Raw genomic sequence first — 21,392 nt, 5'->3', positions numbered from 1 at the left:
CGTTGCTGCTCTAACAGGAGGCTGAGCTCAGGTGGTGATGCTTGCTTGCTGCCACTCACCTCCTGCGGTGTGGCCCAGTTCTGAACAGGCCATGGATCGGTACCAGTCCGTGACCTGGGGGTTGGGGACCCGTGCTGTATAAGATGAAAATGAAGTTGCAGACCCACAAATAGTTGGTATGTGTGTACAAACAGGATAAAACAGAAATGGACTTGTAGGCCGGGTGTGGCAGTTCACACCTGTAATCCCAGAACTTTGGAAGGCCTACGTGAGCAGATCACTTGAGGTCAGGAGTTCAAAACCAGCCCGGCCGACATGGTGAAACCCCATCTCTAAGAAAAATAGAAAAATTAGCTGGGCGTGGTGGCACATGCCTGTAGTCTCAGCTACTTGGGAGGCTGAAGCAGGAGACTCGCTTGAACCCAGGAGGCGGAGGTTGCAGTGAGCCCAGAGCTCGCCACTGCACTCCAGCCTGGGAGACAGAGCAAGACTCTGTCTCAAAAAAAAAAGAAAGAAATGGACTTGTAATTCAAATGCTTTTTATGCTCCTGATGTGTCCATTTTAGTTCCTAAAGAAACTGGATGACATTAATTTTTAAACAAAGCAAAGTTAACAGAATAATCAAGTAACTCTTCTCTTCTTTTAAATAGACCTGTCTTTTAATGAGGCAACAACATGAAGCTGCGGCTTTAAATGCTGTCCAGAGGTTAGAATGGCAGCTCAAACTCCAGGAACTTGATCCTGCCACCTATAAATCTATCAGCATTTACGAAATCCAGGAGTTTTATGTTCCCCTTGTTGATGTTAACGACGACTTTGAATTGACTCCTATATAGCAGTCAGTACTTCCTGATGGTATTGTCCTAAACTGGTGATGCTCAAGCATTATACTGTGGAATACTGCCTTTTGACAAAAATACGCATGCCTTTACAATTGTTAGTAAAGTTCGATTATAGTTGGTTATGTAGTAAACACTGTCATTTTATAAAAAATGAGAATTATTTTGGATCTTAGATCCAAACACAGTTTCTAATAGAAAACTATTATTTATATTGGGAAAGGTAACTATTGCATTAGAGCATGTTGGCAGACTGGTAGGTATTTAAAAAGTTGAGAATCTGCTAACAGCGCTGGAAGTTGTTAGCGCTCTGAGTAATAAGATAACCACTAGTATTCAAATCTCTTTCAGGTTTTATTAAAAAATATATATCAATAAACTAAAAGGTTCAATTCCTACCAAATAGTTTCTAATGTGGGAGAAAAACTTGGCACAAAATTTCTTCAGTTTATTATCTGTAAATTGTACAGTTTTCTTTTTGAAAGTTTTAATATTGTCTTCCTTTTTAATAACTTATTTTATACATATTGTGCAGATGTAAATCTTGTAATTAATGGTCAAACTGTATAAAGGGATTGGTAGTCAAAACATGTACAAAGAAATACCTGTAAAACTGTTTTGTCTCATGTTTTATTGGACCAAAGTTGTGGTTTGTATGGAGTGTAGTAGTAGTGTGTACAGGTAGAAAACTTTTAAATACAGCATGCAGATGTTTCAGTTAGCTTGTTTTCATCACCATAACTGCAAAGATGTGGCTTAGTTGTATTGCATGCTTCCTATAATTTAACTCTCCATAATTGATGCCTGCAGTAGTGTAAGGCATTTCATACTAGTCTCCTCTAGTAGACCTGTGACTTACTGTGTTGGACATATTATTTAGACTTAGTCATACAAAGAAACTTAGCTCTTTTTTCATCTCACAGTAAAGCCTATTTCCCCAGGAAAAAAAATAAATGCCTTTGAATGAAAATTCTGAAATTGTAAATGTCTATTTTAATATTCACCTATGAAAGAATCTGTGAATATATGTAAATACGTTTAATAAATTTTATTGGTCATGTTAAATCATTGTAAAACTTTTTTACATTGCTTAATGTTTTAAGCTTAATAGCCTTTGCACTTTTAAAATAAAAACCAAGTATGCAAATCAAAGATATTTGGTAGTCAAAATAAGTAAAAGAAATATAGGAATATTCCAGTCAATCTCTGAAATGTTTATGAAAAACAGGTTAATATGTTGTATTTTTTTCCTTGTATCAAGATGCAAAACATAATTTGCAAAATTTTATAATTGAAATAAAACTTGGTATGCTGTTTTATAATAAATTAGCAATATACATAGAAAAAAATCCAGTTTCTCCTATAACATGATGTAAATTAAATATTCAGGAATATTTCAGGTCTGAAATCTGCTGCTGAACTTGTTAGACATTTTTGAAAGGAAAATTAGGTTAGCGTACAATTTATCATAAATACATGAGGTAAAATTTGCAAAACTTTCCACAGTACTTTCTTGAATTATAATACTGAATGTTTTCTGTTCCGATAGAGAAAAGTGAAGCAAATATGTGAGGAATGAAGTGATCTAGTGCAAGTTGGAAATTCCAGCTAATGGGAGAGGATGTAAATGTTTTTGAGTGCAAAGGTACATATTAAGCTTAGGGATTTTTGAATTTTTACGTCAGTTTATATTTTAATTCTTACTGTACTTGGCATGCGCAATAAAGCAGCACATGTAAAAAAAAAAATACACAGTGCAAGGACTTTATTATAAAGGTTGGATGTAGTTTTCCTTAGAAATTTAGGTGAGAGATTTTGGCCTTTTTTATTGGATAAATTGGGCCAGAAAGGCAGGGTAGATTTCGAAGCACTGGTTCTGTTGAAGTTAAGTTTATTAAGCCTGGGAACATTAAAAGCTAATTTATAAAAGCAATACTTTTTAATATGAAAACTTACTGCAAAGTTTGTTTATACTTTTGCCTAAAAAGGAAATTGGATGGGATACTGTGGCAAATCATAAAAAACCAGATAATTGAACTTTGAAGTTATAGAAAATCAGAGAGGGGTAAGTTTATAGGGCATTTTGTTCTGATGGTTCAACCAGACGTCTGGGAAATAGCACTGTTGGCCCAAACAGAACAGGCTTTTAGAAGATAAAAGCGACAAGAAGGAATCTGGTGAATTTTAGTCATCCCAGCTTTTTAGTCTTAACCACAGTTCTCACTCTCTTAAATGGTACCTCAAAAAGCTGGAGCCTCTCTGCCATGATTATGCTTCTACAAATTTCTTTTATAAAGAGACTCAAAGCTAATGATAGCTTAAAAGAAAAGTTAATGCCTTCTCATTGGAAATGTATAATCAAATAAGTAGTTAAGGGCTTTTGGTATTAAAGATATTCTGAAGCTCTGAAATGCTAGAAAAAAATTTGGAATGGAGTATATGCCTGAAAAGGTTTTGGATTCAGAAAGAAAAAGGATGGTTAGTTTAATCAGTGATTCTTTTTAAACTCTTCAAATATCATGAACAAGATACTAAATTGTACCTAAGGATTTGTATTTCTTTACAATTTGTTCTAAATATCTGTTTAATGACTAGTTGATATTTGTGCATGTTATTTAATAAAGAGTTATATTTTTATAGAAAAAATAAGAGTGAAATGTGTGCTAACTGTTTTTTTACTTAATTTTACTTGGGCAGCTAGCAAAATTGCAGAAATATTCATCCTGGGAAAAGAAACAGCCTTTGAAGAATTAGCCTTTCAAGTTCAAATCTATTTAATAATGAGAAGTCTCACAAGTGAATTTTTAAGTACAGGCATACCTCAGACGTACTTTAGGTTCCAGACCATCTCAGTAAAGCAAATACCACAACAAAGCGAGTCAGGAGGAATTTTTTGGTTTCCCAGTGCATATAAAAGTTTTGTTTATACTATATTAAGTGTGCAATAGCATTATGTCTAAAAATATGTACATAAGTTTAAAAATATTTTATTGCTAAAAATGGTAACAAAGTGAGCAACATGCTGTTGGAAAAAGAGCACCAATAGACTTGCTTGAAGCAGGGTTGCCACAAACCTTCAATTTGTAAAAAACGCCAATATGTACAAAGCACAATAAAGCAAAGCACAATAGAACAGGATTGCCTGTATTAGACATGCTACAAACTTCATAACTGGAAACATCTCAAAGACCCCATGAAGCTCATTTGAATGGGACTTAACAATTAGACAGTTATTTTAGAAATTGAGTGCAGACCTAAATACATAGTTTTCCAAAAAGAAAATTATTGTCTCTGATATCTTAAAACATAAAAACCCAAAATTTTATATAGAAGAAATTGACTCTGTAAAACTCAATGAAATAGTCCTCTTTTTAAACAGTTTAAAGGAAGCATTTTCACCGTTTGTAAAAATTATTTTTAAATATTTAGGGCAAAATTATTGTTAGATAATAATGGAAAAGCTTGTGTGAGTTTAGTGGTTAAAATATCTTGTAATTCATCATTATTTAAGTGGCTTCTTGGGAGCCGTCTTTGTACCTAAAATGGAGTTTTTTTTAAGCCTCCACAGAGATAGTCACCCAAAGTATTTCCAGTCAGTAAAAGTAGAATTCATAGAAGAAACTGAGGCAAATTAAAACAATTCCATTAATCAAAATGGCTTTAAACAAATTAAGTATTAGCATAAAAATAGCAAAAAGTACAACTAAAAAAATGGTTGGGTTTTCCCAGTGGTTAAATGCTATATAATAACTGCAAATAAAAGTTTTTCTGTACATGGACAGCGTCCTCATAAAAGAAAATAGGCCAGGCCAGGCGCAGTGGCTCACGCCTGTAATCCCAGCACTTTGGGAGGCCAAGGCGGGCGGATCACGAGGTCAGGAGATCGAGACCATCCTGGCTAACACGGTGAAACCCCGTCTCTACTAAACAAAATGCAAAAAATCAGCCGGGTGTGGCCGCGGGCGCCTGTAGTTCCAGCTACTCGGGAGGCTGAGGCAGGAGAATGGCGTGAGCCCGGGAGGCGGAGCTTGCAGTGAGCCGAGATCGTGCCACTGCACTCCAGCCTGGGCGACAGAGCGAGACTCCGTCTCAAAAAAAAAAAAAAAGAAAAGAAAATAGGCCAATATGGTGAAACCCTTTCTCTACTAAAAATACAAAAATTAGCCAGGCGTGATGGTGCCTGCCTGTAGTCCTAGCTACTTGGGAGGTTGAGACAGGAGAATCGCTTGAACCCTGGAGGCGGAGGTTGCAGTGAGCTCACGCCATTGCACCCCAGCCTGGGCAACAAGAGTGAAACTCTGTCTCCGAAAAAAAAAAAAAAAAGTATATCACATATGTAGCATGTGTTTACAAGTTTAAAAGGCACCACCTATGCACTCATCACTCAAGAGAATATCAATAACTTTCTCAGTTTTTTTTCATTGTTATAGTCTGTATTCAATAAAATTACCCAGATCTTAACTAGGCAGTTTGATAAATCCTGACAAATGTAAACACTCATGTTACCATCACCCAAATTAAGATATTGTAAAACATTTTCATTACTCTAGAAAGTTCACTCATGCCTCTCTCCAGTCACTACCCCTGAGGCAGCCACTGTGCTGATTTCCCATCACCATACATTAGTTGTACCTAGCCTTGAACTTCATAGAAATAGTCATACATACTTCCTTGTCTGCCTTGTTTCTCAACATGACGTTTTGAAATTCATCCATGTTGCACCTAACAGTAATGAGTCGTAATTTATTAATGAGTAGTAGTGTATTGTACAAATTTGTTTATTCGTTCTCTTGTTGGTATTTGGATTGTTTCCAGTTTGGGACTATTGTTAATAAACCTGTGAATCTGCAAGCCTATTTTGTGGACATATTGTTTCATTTCTCTTCGGTACATACCATGGAGTACAAACACTAGGTCATAGAGTAGGTGCATGTTTCACTTTATTAGAAACTGACAGTTATCGGCTGGGCGCAGTGGCTCACGCCTGTAATCCCAGCACTTTGGGAAGCCAAGGTGGGTGGATCACTTGAGATCTGGGGTTCCAGACCAGCCTGATCAACATGGTGAAACCCCGTCTCTACAATACAAAAATTAGCTGGGTATGGTGGTGCATGCCTGTAGTCCCAGGTATTAGGGAGGCTGAGGCATGAGAATCGCTTGAACCTGGGAGGCAGAGGTTGCAGTGAGCCGAGACAAGATCATGCCACTGCACTCCAGCCTGGGCAACAGAACAAGACTCCGTCTCAAAAAAAAAAAAAAAGAAAGGAAAAAAAAAAAAAAGTTCTCAATAGCAGTTGTATCATTTTATACCCCTATCAGCAACCAGTAGGAGGCCCAGTTACTCTGAATCCCCATCAATATTTGGCATTGTCAGTCTTCAATTTCAGCTGTTCTCCTAGATGTGTAGTGGTATCTTGTGGTTTTAATTTACATTTCTCTGGTAATTAAAGAGATTGAGCATACCTTTCATATGCTGATTGGCCATTTATACATCTTATTTTTTGAAATGTCCTATTTTGCCTATTTTTAATTGGGTTGTCTTCTTCTTATTCATTTGTAGGAATCCTTTATAAGCCGCATAAAAGTCCTTTGTCAGATACAATTATCGTGGATGTTTTTACCCAGTGTGTGGCTTGCCTTTCCGTTTCTCTTAGTGACTAGTTTCCTCACCTTTTAACAATTCCTTTACATTGATAACGATCGTCCCAGAGTATTTAGTAGATGTCTTAAGTCACCCAAAAAAACAAGTTTTTCCCTTTAATAACTAGCAATCATGAGGCCACATGGGTACACAATACCTTTAGGTCTCAGGAGCACCACCACTATTCATTGTAAGGCCATTTGTATTTGACATTCAGAAGTTTTCAAAACCCCCTCCTGAATTAACCTATTACTTCTTGACACCCTTTCCATATTGCCTGAGTTGTAGAACAAGTATTTATGTCGTTCTTAATACTGTGTGTTTTTTAAGCACAGGGTGGATAGTCATGAAAAAGTCCGGTATCATAAGTGAACTTTAGAAAGGAGATGAATTGTCTGAACCGGGTCATGTGGGCAAGTTTCCAGCCGTCCTGCTGATTTACATGCATCTATGCATGAAATCAACCAGCACACACTTAGGACTCCATGGGGTGTGTCAGGATATGTGTCATTTGAGGATTTACACAGCATTTACCTCGGTCCCAGTTCTCAAACATTTTGGTCATAGTACCCGCTGGACTCCTAAAGTACTTTGAGAGCTTTTGTCTTTGTGAGATATCTTGATATTTACTATATTAGAGATTAAAACAATTTTAAAGAATATTAATCAGTAAACCTATTTTGTGTTTATTTTTATAAAAAATATATTTCCAAAACTAAAAATTAGGAAAGTACATTATTTTACATTTTGGCAAATCTTCTTAATGTCTAGCCTAATAGGAGATAGCTGGAATTTCTTTCTTTTTTTTTTTTTTGACACGGAGTCTCGCTCTGTCGCCCAGGCTGGAGTGCAGTGGCACGATTTCGGCTCACTGCAAGCTCCGCCTCCCGGGTTCACGCCATTCTCCTGCCTCAGCCTCCCGAGTAGCTGGGACTACAGGCGCCCGCCACCACGCCCGGCTAATTTTTTGTATTTTTAGTAGAGACCGGGTTTCACCGTGTTAGCCAGGATGATCTTGATCTCCTGACCTCGTGATCCGCCCGCCTCAGCCTCCCAAAGTGCTGGGATTACAGGCTTGAGCCACTGTGCCCAGCCACAGCTGGAATTTCATTTCTGCTTCCACACTCAATGTGTCGGGATCTGTTTTGGTTTTGCTTTTTTGGTGTTAAAGAAAATATGACATCACAAATATGCAGTAGGAAAAGAGAAATATTTTAATAGATTTTTAGATAATTATGGGCATTATTCTTTAATTCCACATCAAAACATGACAAGCAGTTTCTAAAAGGTTAGTTGCCTTGTGGAATCAGAAACCATATCCATGAGCTTTTATGAACTTTTCCTAATTCTGTTACATTAAAATTCATTTGACTGTCTTGTATTTTGAATGGATCTTTTGCCAGTGCATTATTTTGTACCATCATGCCTTCATCATTTGGAAAATAATGTTTCACTGAAGTATTCAGATCTTCCAATGCTGACACCTTTCGTTATACAAAATCAAAAAAAAATTCACATTTTATCACCAGTGATCTTATCAGAAAAATTGTTTCAGTAGTGGGAAGCTCTTAAACTCTATATGACATATACAAGTTTTCCAAAATTCCAGTTTTCACTTGAAAGCATAGGCTTTCTCATTGGCAACAAACACTTGCCATTGTTTTCCTTAAAAAGTGACATGCTTGCTTCATTTATTTTCAAGAATATGTCTGTGAAGTAGCCACGCATGCGTAACTGCAGCCTGCTCAAGTCTGGCTGCACGCCACACAGAGGCCAAACATGAGAACCCACATGTGATGAAAGGAGGGCAAACTTTTTTTGTGTGTGTGGGGGCGGGGAGGGGGACAGAGTCTTGCCCGGTCACTCAGGCTGGAGTGCAATGGCGTGATCTCGGCTCATTGCAATCTCCGCCTCCTGGGTTCGAACGATTCTCCTGCCTTGGCCTCCCCCAGTAGCTGGGATTACAGGCGCCCGCCACCACCATGCCCAGCTAATTTTTGTATTTTTTTTTTTTTAAAGTAGAGACGGGGTTTCACCATATTGGCCAGGCTGGTCTCAAACTCCTGACCTCGTGATCCGCCCGCCTCGGCCTCCCAAAGTGCTGAGATTACAGGTGTGAGCCACCACGCCTGGCCCAAGGGACAAAGGTTTCAAAACGTCTTTCAAGGCTGGGATATTCGGTTATATAACCATAGTTCGTCAGTCTCATGGAAAAAGCAGTTGGATTTGCAACTCAGTCAAGGACTTTTCTCCAATCACTTTACTTTGGTATGCAACAAAAGTATTTTATGCATTCTCCCATTTTTTAAACAGAGTAACAAAAAGATGTGGACCCAAGGATTGAGATTAAATAAAATCAATAATTTTTACTGTTTTATCAGCAACATTAAAAAGTTGGCCTTTATGGCCAGGTGCAGTGGCTCATGCCTGTAATCTCAGCACTTTGGGAGGCCGAGGTGGGCAGATCACCTGAGGTCGGGAGTTTGAGACTGGCCTGACCAACATGGAGAAACCCCGTCTCTACTAAAAATACAAAATTGGCTGGACGTGGTGGCGCATGCCTATAATCCTAGCTACTTGGGAGGCTGAGGCAGGAGAATTGCTTGAACCCAGGAGGTGGAGGTTGCAGTGAGCCAAGATTGTGCCACTGCACTCCAGCCTGGGCAACAAAGTGAAACTACGTCTCCAACAACAAAAAAAATAAAGTTGGGTTTTTAATTCATTTTTATTTTTTTTAGACAGCGTCTTGCTCTGTCACCCAGGCTGGAGTGCAGTGCCACAATCACTGCTCACTATAACCTTGTATTCTTGGGCTCTTTGGGTCCTCCCACCTCAGCTGGGACTACAGGCACGTGCCACCACTCCCAGCTAATTTGGTGGTGTTTTTTTGTTTGTTTGTTTGTTTTGGTTTGGTTTGGTTTTTGCTTTTAACAATGAGAGCTTGGCAATGGAGAATGCAATAATTCCTGGTACAGTTGGCTGCAGCTGCCTCAGTTTGTGCTAAGGCACCAACAGTTTCATGTACCATTGTTTTGGTACAAATGGCAACACTTACAATTGCAAATAATAAAGAATGTTTTCCTATCATTGGAAAGTCTGTAGACTACACTTTGAGAACTGCTGACTTAGCACTTCTATAAAATAAAGGTGAGCTAAAAATACATTATACATTTGCACAATGAGTTACTGTGTAAATATAACAGAAGGGAAAGAAACTATACTTATATGGTTGGTTGATTGGATTTTGCCAAATTTAAATGGAAACCTAAATTTACCCCCACACCAATTCCTTGATGGCTGCTGTTGCTATATAAGAATTAAATTCCCCCGTGGCTTCCTGAATTGGAGATCTGACACTTTGCTTTAATGCTTTACACTGTAGGCACAATTTTCTACATCTTTTTTTTTTTTTTAATTTGTTTTGTTTTGTTGTTAGAGATGGGGTCTCACTCTGTCACCCAGGCTGGAGTGCAATGGCCTGATCTCAGCTCACTGCAGCAGCAACCTCTTGGGCTCAAGTGATTCTTTCACCTCAACCACCTGAATAGCTGGGACATGCCTATAGGCATGCCCAGCTTGTTGTTTATTTCTGAACAGCTGTGGCTATTAGAAAACTCTTTCCTCCAGAGCCTCAACCCCCATCCCATGTTGACATGACTGCCCTCTGGAACAACACTTCTGGTAAGAAAAATATTCTACAGATGTGTTATATAAACAGATAATATAAATAATAATGGTTTAAATATACATTCTCTAATGGGCTAAACAAAAAAAAATATGTTATTAGTACAGAACAAATAGATCAAATTGAGAGAATCCTGAAACAGATTCATATATATTGAACTTTTGTACCATGATATAGGCAGTATTTCCGATTGGTGTGTAACAGACAATAATTATTACACATGGTACTGGGTCAGTTGGAAGACATGAAATGATAGATCCCTACTTCATGACAAATTCAAATATAACTTCATATTGTAAATCAAAAATAAAATTCCAAGCCTCCCAACCATCTGAATGGACCCCTCCCTCTTGGCCAAGGGCATTCCAAAGATAACCTGAAAAACTAGTTCAGGCCATGGTGGGAAGTGGAGTCGGACACCCATCATTATAACCTCCTCCCTTTTGGAAGTCAGGCCCAGCTGACCAGCATTAACATTAAAACAGGTCTTAAGACTGACAAAGAAGACTCTTTGTAACAATAAGATACCAAATTCCAGCCTGACTTTAGTATAGCATTACATGACAGATCACAGGCCCTGAAAGAAATTGAAGTGTTTTACCCCATATTATGTTTCTTTGCCATATCTTGAAGTAGTCTTGCAAAGCTGTCTCTTGTGGGGAAAATCTACATTCTGAAGAGAATCCTGTTGCTTTCCCAGGCCTTTTTCCTGATCTGAAAGAGAACCAGCTCTGATAAGACACATTTACAGGCTGGGTGCAGTGGCTCTCGCCTGTAATCCCAGCACTTTGGGAGGCTGAGGCAGGTGGATCACCTGAGGTCAGGAGTTCAAGATCAGCCTGGCCAACATGGTGAAACCCCATCTCTACTAAAAATACAAAAAAAAAAAAAATTAGCCGGGCATGGTGGCACACGCCTGTAATTCCAGCTACTTGGGAGGCTGAGGCAGGAGAATAGCTTGAACACAGGAGGTGGAGGTTACAGTGAGCTGAGATCGTGCCATTGCACTCCAGCTGGGCAATAAGAGCAAAACGCCATCTCAAAAAAAAAGGCCAGGCACGGTGGCTTATGCCTGTAATTCCAGCACTTTGGGAGGCCAAGGCGGGCAGATCACGAGGTCAGGAGATTGAGACCATACTGACCAACATGGTGAACCCCGTCTCTACTAAAAATACAAAAATTAGCTGGGTGTGGTGGCATGCACTTGTAATCCCAGCTACTCTGGAGGCTGAGGCAGGAGAATGGCTTGAACCTGGGAGGCGGAGATTGCAGTGAGCTGAGATCACACCACCGCACTCCAGCCTGGTGACAGAGTGAGACTCCGTCTCAAAAAAAAAACAAAAACAAAAAAACAAAACAAGAACATTTACAATCTATTCTCTCTAAAGCCTACTACCAGAGGCTTCCTCTACATCATGGGAAGTTGGTTTCCACAACCCCTTATCTTAACCCAGACATTCCCATCTATTGGTTCTAGGTCTTTAGACAATAACTTTACTCTTTCAACCAATTGCCAGTCAGAAAATATTTGGCCTATGACCTGAAGCCCCTGCTTCGAGTTGTCCTTCCTTTCTAGACCATACATCTTACATGTATTGATTGATGTCTCATGTCTCCCCAAAATATTTAAAACCAAGCTGTAGGCCAACCAACTTGGGCACATGTTCTCAGGATCTCCTGAGGGCTGTGTCAGAGGCCATTCATCACTTATATTTGGCTCAGAATAAATCTCTTTAAATATTTTAAGGGAGAGTTTGACTCTTTTTGTCAGCAATATGGATGAAAGATAAATTGTTCATTCAGCAGTTTTTTTTTAGCCCTTACTATGTGCCAGATGTTATGCTAGGCGCCAAATAGATGTGGTTCCTGCCTTCATAGAGCTGAAGTCTACATATGCAGAGTGACTATAGAATTTGTCATCCAAACTGGGACATTTTTAATGAGTGAAAGGAAGCTCTATTAAAAAGTACATCATGACAGTAGGTGTAAATAGAGTCTGTTTGGGGCAAACTGGACAGTATGGGCAGAGCTGCCTTAGCCCCAACCAGGAGGGGCCCCTGCCCTAGACTTTGTGCTTTAGAGGTCCTCACAGGATGGGGTATCTGCCAGGCAAGGGAACATGCTCACTGACTCCACACGCACTCCTCTAGCCCCTTTCTTGACCATGCTACAAGTTTCCTGGACTCTAATTCCCTACCCAGTTAACCCTGAAGCTACTTTCAGGGTCCGTATGGTTCCTTCCTCTGGATCTGTTCTCTGAGGGTGAATTTCTCTGCAGGTGTGAACACCCAAGTGGTGGCCAAGGTGCTGCTGTTTTCAAGAGTGTGCACAGAATTGGGACATTCATGCAAGATGACATCCATGCAAGGCAACATTCATGCAAGGCAACATTCATGGAAGGCATCATTCATGGAAGGCATCATTCATGCAAAGCAACATTCATGCAAAGTGTCATTCACAGGTGTAATTCATGGAAGGAGACATTCATGCAAGGGGATGTTCATGCAAGGTGACATTCAGACAAGGTGTCATTCACTGAAGACATAATTCATGGAAGGTGTCATTCCCACAAGGCAACATTCTTGCAAGATGACATTCATGCAAGGTACAGAATCATCATTCATGGAAGAGGACATTCATGCAAGGTGTCATTCATTCAAGGTGACATTCAAACAAGGTGACATTCACACAAGGGTCCTTGAGGTGTAGAACAGAGCTGGCAGTGAGAAGAGAAGGGAAACATCATAGAGACTTGTACTCCATTGAAACTGCCTTTGTAAAAATTATAACAGTGAGAAAATTATGACAGTGAAAGAGATCTGATCTAATCAACCCTCATCTTGATTTTAACCTCCAAACTGCCCTTAGTAATTCCTGGGCTTGGGCTAACCTAACTTTGGGAGAAATTTGGATTATACTTTAAATGATAATAGCTCTTTCCCCAAACTAAACTGCCTTTGTAAAGCTAATGAAAGACCACCAGGTTAGGAGAATGAGAGGAGCCTGAATTCTGCTAAGGGGTAGCTACAAATGACGAGCCATTATTATAGATCTCACAAGATTCAAAACTTCCCTAATTACTCCTGCAGATAACATCACTGTTATAGAACTTAACATTGGCCTTTTGGGATGTCTTTTCAGGTTTTTGCACTTTTTTTTTTGAGTCAGATTCTTGCTCTGTTGCCCAGGCTGTAGTGCAGTGCAGTGGTGTGATCTCGGCTCACTGCAACCTCTGCCTCCCAGGATCAAGCAATTCTCCTACCTCAACCTCCTGAGTAGCTGGGACTACAGGCATGTACCACCACATCCGGCTAATTTTTTGTATTTTTAGTGGAGACAGGGCTTCGCCATTTTGGCCAGGTTGGTCTTGAACTCCTGACCTCAGGTGATCCGCCCAGCTCAGTCTCCCAAATTGCTGGGATTACAGGTGTGAGCCACCGTGCCTGGCCAGGTTTTTGCATTTCTGAAAACTGATGGCTCCACCTGGATCTACCAGCTGGCCCTGCAGCCCCACCCAGAAGTAGACTCAGCACATGAGAACCATTTTCCACACCCATGCAACTGTATCCCCAACCAGTCAGCAGCACTCATTCCCTTGTCTGCCAAACTATCACTGAAAAACCCTAGCCTCTGAATTCAGAGAGGCTGATTTGAGTCATAATAAAACTCTGGTATCCCATAAAGAGTTTAATTCATGCAGCCATCTCTGTGTGAATTAAACTCTTTCTCTGTTGCAATTCCCCTGTCTTGATAAATTGGCTCTATATGGGCAGTGGGCAAAATGAATCTATTGGGTGGCCATACTATAATTTTACTCTATTTTTACTCTGAAAATCAAGAGCTATTAGAAAACTCTATCTGTCAGGATAGAGAAAAGAGACTACCATTGCTACACAGTCTGGATTAGGAGAATATCTGGGAATTCATCTGCTTTTTGCACAAATTCACCAATCTGAAATACTGATTCTACCATGGTATTAAAGTTGAATAGATATGAATGTGTTTTAGGATTCTCTCTATTTAATCTATTTGTTTGCTACCAATATGAAATCATTTTTATATGTCATATAAAATGATTTTTATATAACATATAAAAAATATAAAAGAAATATTTATATATTCTTTTATGTGTCAGTTCAATACTACCCTTTTTTAAAAAAAATCTCATGCCTGTTCCTAAATATTCAGTCTTCAGTCGAAATTTTAAATCAACTTGTTCAAATTAAAAAAAAAAAAAAGTACATTAGGATTGTTTGAAGCACCCATGAGAGTCCATGGGCACTTGCCATCTCCTACAAAAGAAATGTAAATTTTAAATGGAAAATTAAGAAAACATAAGGCCTGGTGCAGTGGCTCATGCTTGTAATCCCAGCACTTTGGAAGGCTGAGGCAGGTGGATCACCTGAGGTTGGGAGTTCAAGACCAGCCTGACCAACATGGAGAAACCCCATCTCTACTAAAAATACAAAATTAGCTGGGCGTGGTGGCACATGCCTGTAATCCCAGCTACTCAGGAGGCTGAGGCAGAAGAATTGCTTGAACCTGGGAGGTGGAGGTTGCAGTGAGCCGAGATCATGCCATTGCACTCCAGCCTGGGCAACAAGAGCGAAACTCCGTCTTAAAAAAGAAAGAAAGAAAGAAAACATAAATAGGTGAACCAGGAGTTCCATTATAAATAGAGTAGTCATTACAGAGACTGTGCATAGAAACAGGGAAAGGATAATTTTTTTTTAAAGGAGACAAAAGGCTTGCCATGGTGACTCACGCCTGTAATCTCAGCACCTTGGGAGGCTGAGGCGGGTGGATCACTTGAGCTCAGGAGTTCAAGACCAGCATGAGCGATGTGGCGAAACCCTATCTCTACCAAAAAATTTTAAAAATTAGATGAGTGTGGTGGTGTACACCTGTATTCCCACCTACTCAGGAGGCTGAGGCGGGAGAATCGCTTCAGCCCAGGAGGTCGAGGCTGCTGTGAGCTGTGATCGCACCACTGCACTCCAGCCTGGGTGACAGAACAAGACTCTTTGTCACACACACACACACACACACACACACACACACACACACACACACAGACAAAGAAAAAATAATTATTAGCTTAATAAAGATCTGAGTGTTCAGGTCTACAGGGCTTAATGGCAAATGGAAATAATGCAAAGACATATACCTAGCTAGGCTCACCTTGATGACATTTCTAAACCCTAAAGAGAAAATTCTAAAACCATCTGGGGAGAAAGAGCAGATAAACTACAAAGAATGAGCATGAAATCAGCTCATAGACTTCTCATCTAAAACAGGATGCTAAAAGGCAATGGAATAATAATAGCAAGTGAGTCAGGCACAGTGGCTCATGCCTGTAATCCCAGCACTTTGGGAGGCCGAGGTGGGCAGATCACCTGAGGTTGGGAGTTCAAGACAGCCTGGCAAACATGGTGAAACCCCACCTCTACTAAAAATACAAAAATTAACTAGAGCGTGGTGGCACACGTCTGTAATCCCAGCTACTCGGGAGGCTGAGGCAGGAGAATCACTTGAACCTGGGAAGTGGAGGTTGCAGTGAGCTGAGATCACACCACTGCACTCCAGCCTGGGAGACAGAGCGAGACTCAGTCTCAAAAAAAAAAAAAGAGAAAAGAAAAAAGAAAAAAAAATAGCAAGCATATCTATATGTATATGGTTGCTGTTATATCCATCAGCACTATTATAAGCACTTTATTATATTCACTTATTTTATCCTTACAACAAACCTATGAGATAGGATTACTCTTATTATGCTGCCTCTTTTACAGCTGAAGAAACTGAGGCACAGAGGGGTTAAATAGCTTGCTGAAGAGTACACATTACCCAGCTAAAAAGTGGCTGAGTTAGATTCAAACATAGGCAGTCTGGCTCCAGAGTGTGTGATAATAACTATGCTCTATGGCCTCTAGTGGAAAGTCTTCAAAGTTCTCAAAGGCTTTTTGTATTAGATTTCTATTGCTGCTACACTAGTATCAAATTACTACATATCAAATTACTAATAAACTGGGCATAGTGGCATGAGCTTGTAATTCTAGCTACTTGGAAGGCCGAGATGGGAGTATTGCTTGAAGTCAGAAATTTGAGACCAGCCTGGGCAACACAGCAAGTCTCTAAACAAAAACGAACAAACAAAAATTACTAATAACAAATTACCATAAATTTAGCAGATTAAAACAACACCCTGGGTCTGGTGCAGTGGCTCATGCCTATAGTCCCAGTGAGAGGTGACAACATGCTAGTAGCCCTTGCTCGCTCTCAGCCCTCCTTGGCCTCAGAGTCCACTCTGGCCATGCTTGAGGAGCCCGTCAGCCTGCCGCTGCACTGTGGGAGCCCCTCTCTGGGCTGGCCGTGGCTGCAGCTGGCTCCCTCTGCTTGCAGGGAGGTGTGGAGGGAGAGGCACAGGCAGGAACCAGCGCTGCGCATGGCACTCATGGGCCAGTGCAAGTTCCGGGTGGGCGCTGGCTCGCGAACCCATTCCAGGGCGCCCTGCCCTTCACAAAGAAAACTCTCCTCTGGGCTCCTGCCGGCTTCTCCCGGATCTGTCGCAGGCTCGGTGGGCCCCACACTCAGAGCGGCCGGCTGGTGCCACTGGCCCCAGGCAGTGAGGGGATTAGCACCCGGGCCAGCAGCTGCAGAGGGTGTGCCGGGTTCCCCAGCACTGCCCGCCGGCCCACGCCACACTGGAATTCTCGCCAGGCCTCAGCTGCCTCCCCGCGGGGCAGGGCTCGGGATCTGAAGCCCGACATGCCCGAGCCCCCCAACCCCTGCCCTGTGGGCTCCCTTGCAGCCCAAGCCTCCCCAATGGGTGCCACCCCTGCTCCGCGGCCCCGTCCCATCGACTGCCCAAGGGCTGAGGAGTGCAGGCACGGGGCACGGGATTGGTGGGCTGCTCTGCCTGTGGCCCTGGCGGGCAGGTGATCCACTAGGGGAAGCCAGCTGGGCTCCTGAATCGGGTGGGGACTTGGAGAACTTTTCTGTCTAGTGGGAGGATTGTATATGCACCAATCAGCACTCTGTGTCTAGCTCAGGGTTTGTGGATGCACCAATCAGCACTCTGTATCCAGCTAATCCATGGGGACTTGGAGAACTTTTATGTCTAGCTAAAGGTTTGTAAATACACCAATCAGCACTCTGTGTCTAGCTAAAGGTTTGTAAATGCACCAGTCGGTGCTCTGTGTCTAGCCAATCTAGTGGGGACTTGGAGAACTTTAATGTCTAGCTAGAGGATTGTAAATGCACCAATCAACACTCTGTGTCTAGCTAGAGGATTGTAAACACACCAATCAGCACCCTGTCAAAACGGACCAATCAGCTCTCTGGAAAACGGATCAATCAGCTCTCTGTAAAATGGACCAATCAGCAGGATGTGGGTGGGGCTCCATAAGGGAATAAAAGCAGGCTGCCCCAGCCCCAGCGGCAACCCGCTCAGGTCTGCTTCCACACTGCAGAAGCTCTGTTCTTTTGCTTTTTGCACTAAATCTTGCTGCTGTTCACTCTTTGGGTCCGCACCGCCTTTATGAGCTGTAACACTCACTGTGAAGGTCTGCAGCTTCACTCTTGAAGCCAGCGAGACCACAAACCCACCGGGAGGGATGAACAACTCCAGACAGGAGCAACAAACAACTCCAGACGCGCTGCTTTTAAGAACTGTGACACTCACTGCGAAGGTCTGCAGCTTTACTCCTGAAGCCAACAAGACCATGAACCCACCAGAAGGAAGAAACTCCAGACACATCTGAACATCTGAAGGAACAAAGTCCAGACACATCATCATTAAGAACTGTAACACTCACCGCGAGGGTCCACGGCTTCATTCTTATAGTCAGCGAGACCAAGAATCCACCAATTCCGGACACACTAGCATTTTGGGAGGCAAAGGCAGATGGGCTCAAGGAGGATTGCCTGAGCCCAGGAGTTCAAGACCAGCCTGAGCAACATGGCAAAACCCTGTCTCTACAAAAATACAAAAATTAGCTGGACTTGGTGGTGCATGCTGGTAGTCCCAGCTACTCGGGAGACTGAGGTGGCAGGCTTGCTTCAGCCCAGGAGGTTGAAGCTGCAATGAGCTGTCATTTCACCACTGCACTTCAGCCTGGGTGACAGAGTGAGACCCTGTCTCAATTAAAAAAAAAAAAAAAAACTCTTCTGGAGGCCAAAGTCTGGCACAGCATGGCTGTGTTCTCTGGGATCTCTCAGGAGTCTTGAGACTGGAATCAAGGAGTCCACCTAGCTGAATGAGCTTGGTCTGGAGGCTCCTAGGAAAACTCCACTTCCAACCTCCTTCTTGTTAGCAGTATTCAGTTCCTTGCAGTTGTAGGACTGAAGTCACTGTTGCCTGGCTGACTGTTAGCTAGGGTTGTTTGGCTTCTAAAGGTCACCTGTGTCCTTGACACAAGGCCTCCATTTTCAGGCCATTCTCGTGCATTAAATTTCTGACTTACACAATCTCTGTGAGAGGCTCCTGTGATTAGGCCAGGCCTACCAAACAATCTCACTATCTTAAGATCAACTAATTACATCTGCAAAACCTCCTTTACTATAGTGACAGAGTGATATCTCATCATCTTCACAGGACCTGCCCAGGTTCAAAGGATGAGATCACACCTGGGGAAAGGTCACTTTAGAATTCTGCTTACTGCATTGTGAAACTGAAATCCTATTCCCCTTAAAATTCAGATCTTCTCTTTTTTTGGCAACATATAAATCCATGTGGCCTTCCTGGAAAACAAAATTTAAGAATGTATTCTAGCAAAAAATGAAAAAACAAAGTGGAGGGGGTCTATGAATGCTAATGGCTTCCAAAAGACAGCAGATATGTATTGTACTCACAGCCCAGGAAGGAACTGGAAGAGACAATGGCTGTGCTCAAGGCACATGTCTGGTAAAGTAAAATGTCCTGTTTGTGTTGCAAATACGGAGAAAGCAGGTGCAATTTCAAGTAACAGGTGGAATATAAGAAGAAACAATGACTTTAAAACTAAAGTCAAACCTCTGTTGCTTAAAGTAATTCATTCAGATGAGAAGACAAATGTGATGCTTTGAATTCACACATGTATACTTTTAATTTTTAAATGTATAATAGTACCGCCGAGAATCATTTTCTCTGGTGTGCATACTTGCTTTGTACCCTAAAAGAGAGTTGACATTTTGCTTAAGGATTGACAATTTCTGGCCGGGTGCGGTGGCTCACACCTGTAATCCCAGCACTTTGGGAGGCCAAGGTGGGTGGATCACGAGGTCAGGAGATCGAGACCATCCTGGCTAACACGGTGAAACCCCATCTCTACGAAAAATACAAAAACAAAATTAGCCAGGTGTGGTGGCGGGCCCTGTAGTCCCAGCTACCTGGGAGGCTGAGGCAGCAGAACTCCAGCCTGGCAGCCTGGGCGATAGAGGGAGACGCCATCTCAAAAAATAAAAGATTGACAATTTCTTTTAAATTTGTCTTAGCAAATTATTTTTAAATTAGGCTAAAAAAAGATTGACAACTTCTTTTAAATTTATCTTAGCGAATTATTTTTAAATAAGGCTTTTTTCTTCTTCTTCTTTTTCTGACAGAGCCTCTGTTGCCCAGGCTGGAGGGTGGTGGTGTGATCTCAGCTCACTGCAACCTCCACCTCCCTGGTTCAAGTGATTCTCTCCTCTCAGCCTCCCAAGTAGCTGGGATTACAAGCAGCCGCCACCACACCCAGATAACTTTTGTAGATTTTGTAGAGATTGGGTTCCACCATGTTGCCAGGCTGGTCTCAAACTTCTGAGCTCAAGCGATTGCCTGCCTTGACCTCCCAAAATGCTGGGATTACAGGAATGAACTACTGCGTTTGGCCTAGACTAGTGTTTTTTAACCTTTATTTCATTTTCTTAATTTACAAAAGCAGGTTGTTCTCACATCAATGGTATTTTCTGATTATTATGAGACAGTTGAACAATTTTTACAAACTGGAAGCCTACATCTATGCTCATTTTAAAACATTCATTTAAAAATATGTAATTCTAGCCACGTGATTTTCATACTACCATTTTAAATTTAGAGCAAAATTTTAGGAACAAACCTTTTCTTATAATTCCTATTTTCAATGGATACTTAACAAATTCTTTGTAATTCCTTTAGCTTAACATTAAATTCCTTTTCTTGTATTAAATACAGATAAAATTAAATAAAATTTTTAAAAAGTCATCAGCAGGGCTGGGCGCAGTGGCTTATGCCTATAATCCCAGCACTTTGGGAGGCTAAGGCAGATGGATACCTTGAGCTCAGGAGTTTGAGACCAGCCTGTGCAACATGGTGAAATCCTGTTTCTACAAAATTTATCCGGGCATAGTGGTGTATGCCTGTAGTCCCAGCTACTCAGGAGGCTGAGGTGAGAGGATAGCTTGAGCCCAGGAGGCGGAGGTTGCAGTGAGCCAAGATTGCACCACTGTACTTCAGCCTGGGCAACAGACTGAGACCCTGTCTCAAAAAAAAGACAACAAAAAAAAGTCATCAGCAGATATTTATGAAGGTAGACATTACAGATGGTTTTATTTTATTCTTTGTGCATTTCTGTAGACAGTCAAAGGATGATTCAACTGTTCAGGGATGTTCTTAAAACTAAAACAAATGCAAACAAACCAAAAAACCCAGGCTATTTCTTTCCAATAATGATCATTGGTATTTGACTATTATCTTCAAGAACACAAAATAATTGCTGCATTCTCCGACACTGAATTCATTTTCTTTTTTAAAACTTTCCCAGAAGCCCAACACAGCAACTTTACCTTTGTCTCATTGGTCACAACTGGATTTTTTGGCACTTTGCAGCAAGAGAGTCTGGGCAAGTGAATATGTATAGCCTAGGCACCTCACTCAAAATCAGGCTCTGTTAGTATAGGACTAGTGGGAAGTATATATCAGTTAGGCAGCTAGTAGTATCTGAAACACACACAGACACAGACACACACACACACACACAGAGGCATACTTTTTAAAAAATTTACAAAAGTAAAATTGCTATAATTTTTTTCACTTGCCTCAGTAGCAAAATAACTTACTGATTTCCTTAAACATTCATCCTATGACTGTACCATAATTTATTTAATCAGTCCTCTCCTGGACATTTAGATATTTTATTTAAAAAAGTTTTTTGAGACAAGGTCTCACTCTTTTGCCTAGAGTGGAGTGATCACAGTGGTGTGATCACAGCTCACTATAACCTCAAACTTCTG

General features: G+C 41.2%; 1 protein-coding gene across 31 annotated transcripts in view; it reads left to right on the top strand.

The window, feature by feature from the left end:
• ANKRD12 (ankyrin repeat domain 12) overlaps nucleotides 1-5,696 on the top strand; it is a 149,526-nt gene extending 143,830 nt beyond the window's left edge. For all 31 annotated transcript variants that reach the window (XM_034943940.3, XM_055102460.2, XM_063597190.1 and 28 more), the window contains one exon: nucleotides 652-5,696. In XM_034943940.3, the coding sequence (XP_034799831.2) occupies nucleotides 652-837 (186 nt within the window). In that variant the 3' untranslated portion in view covers nucleotides 838-5,696. The remainder of the gene's footprint in view (nucleotides 1-651) is intronic.
• The last annotated feature ends 15,696 nt before the right edge of the window (nucleotides 5,697-21,392 follow it).

This window comes from Pan paniscus, chromosome 17 (genome assembly GCF_029289425.2).
Source record: "Pan paniscus chromosome 17, NHGRI_mPanPan1-v2.0_pri, whole genome shotgun sequence".
In the NCBI taxonomy this organism is placed as follows: domain Eukaryota; kingdom Metazoa; phylum Chordata; class Mammalia; order Primates; family Hominidae; genus Pan; species Pan paniscus.
This window is presented reverse-complemented; position numbering and strand designations above follow the sequence as displayed.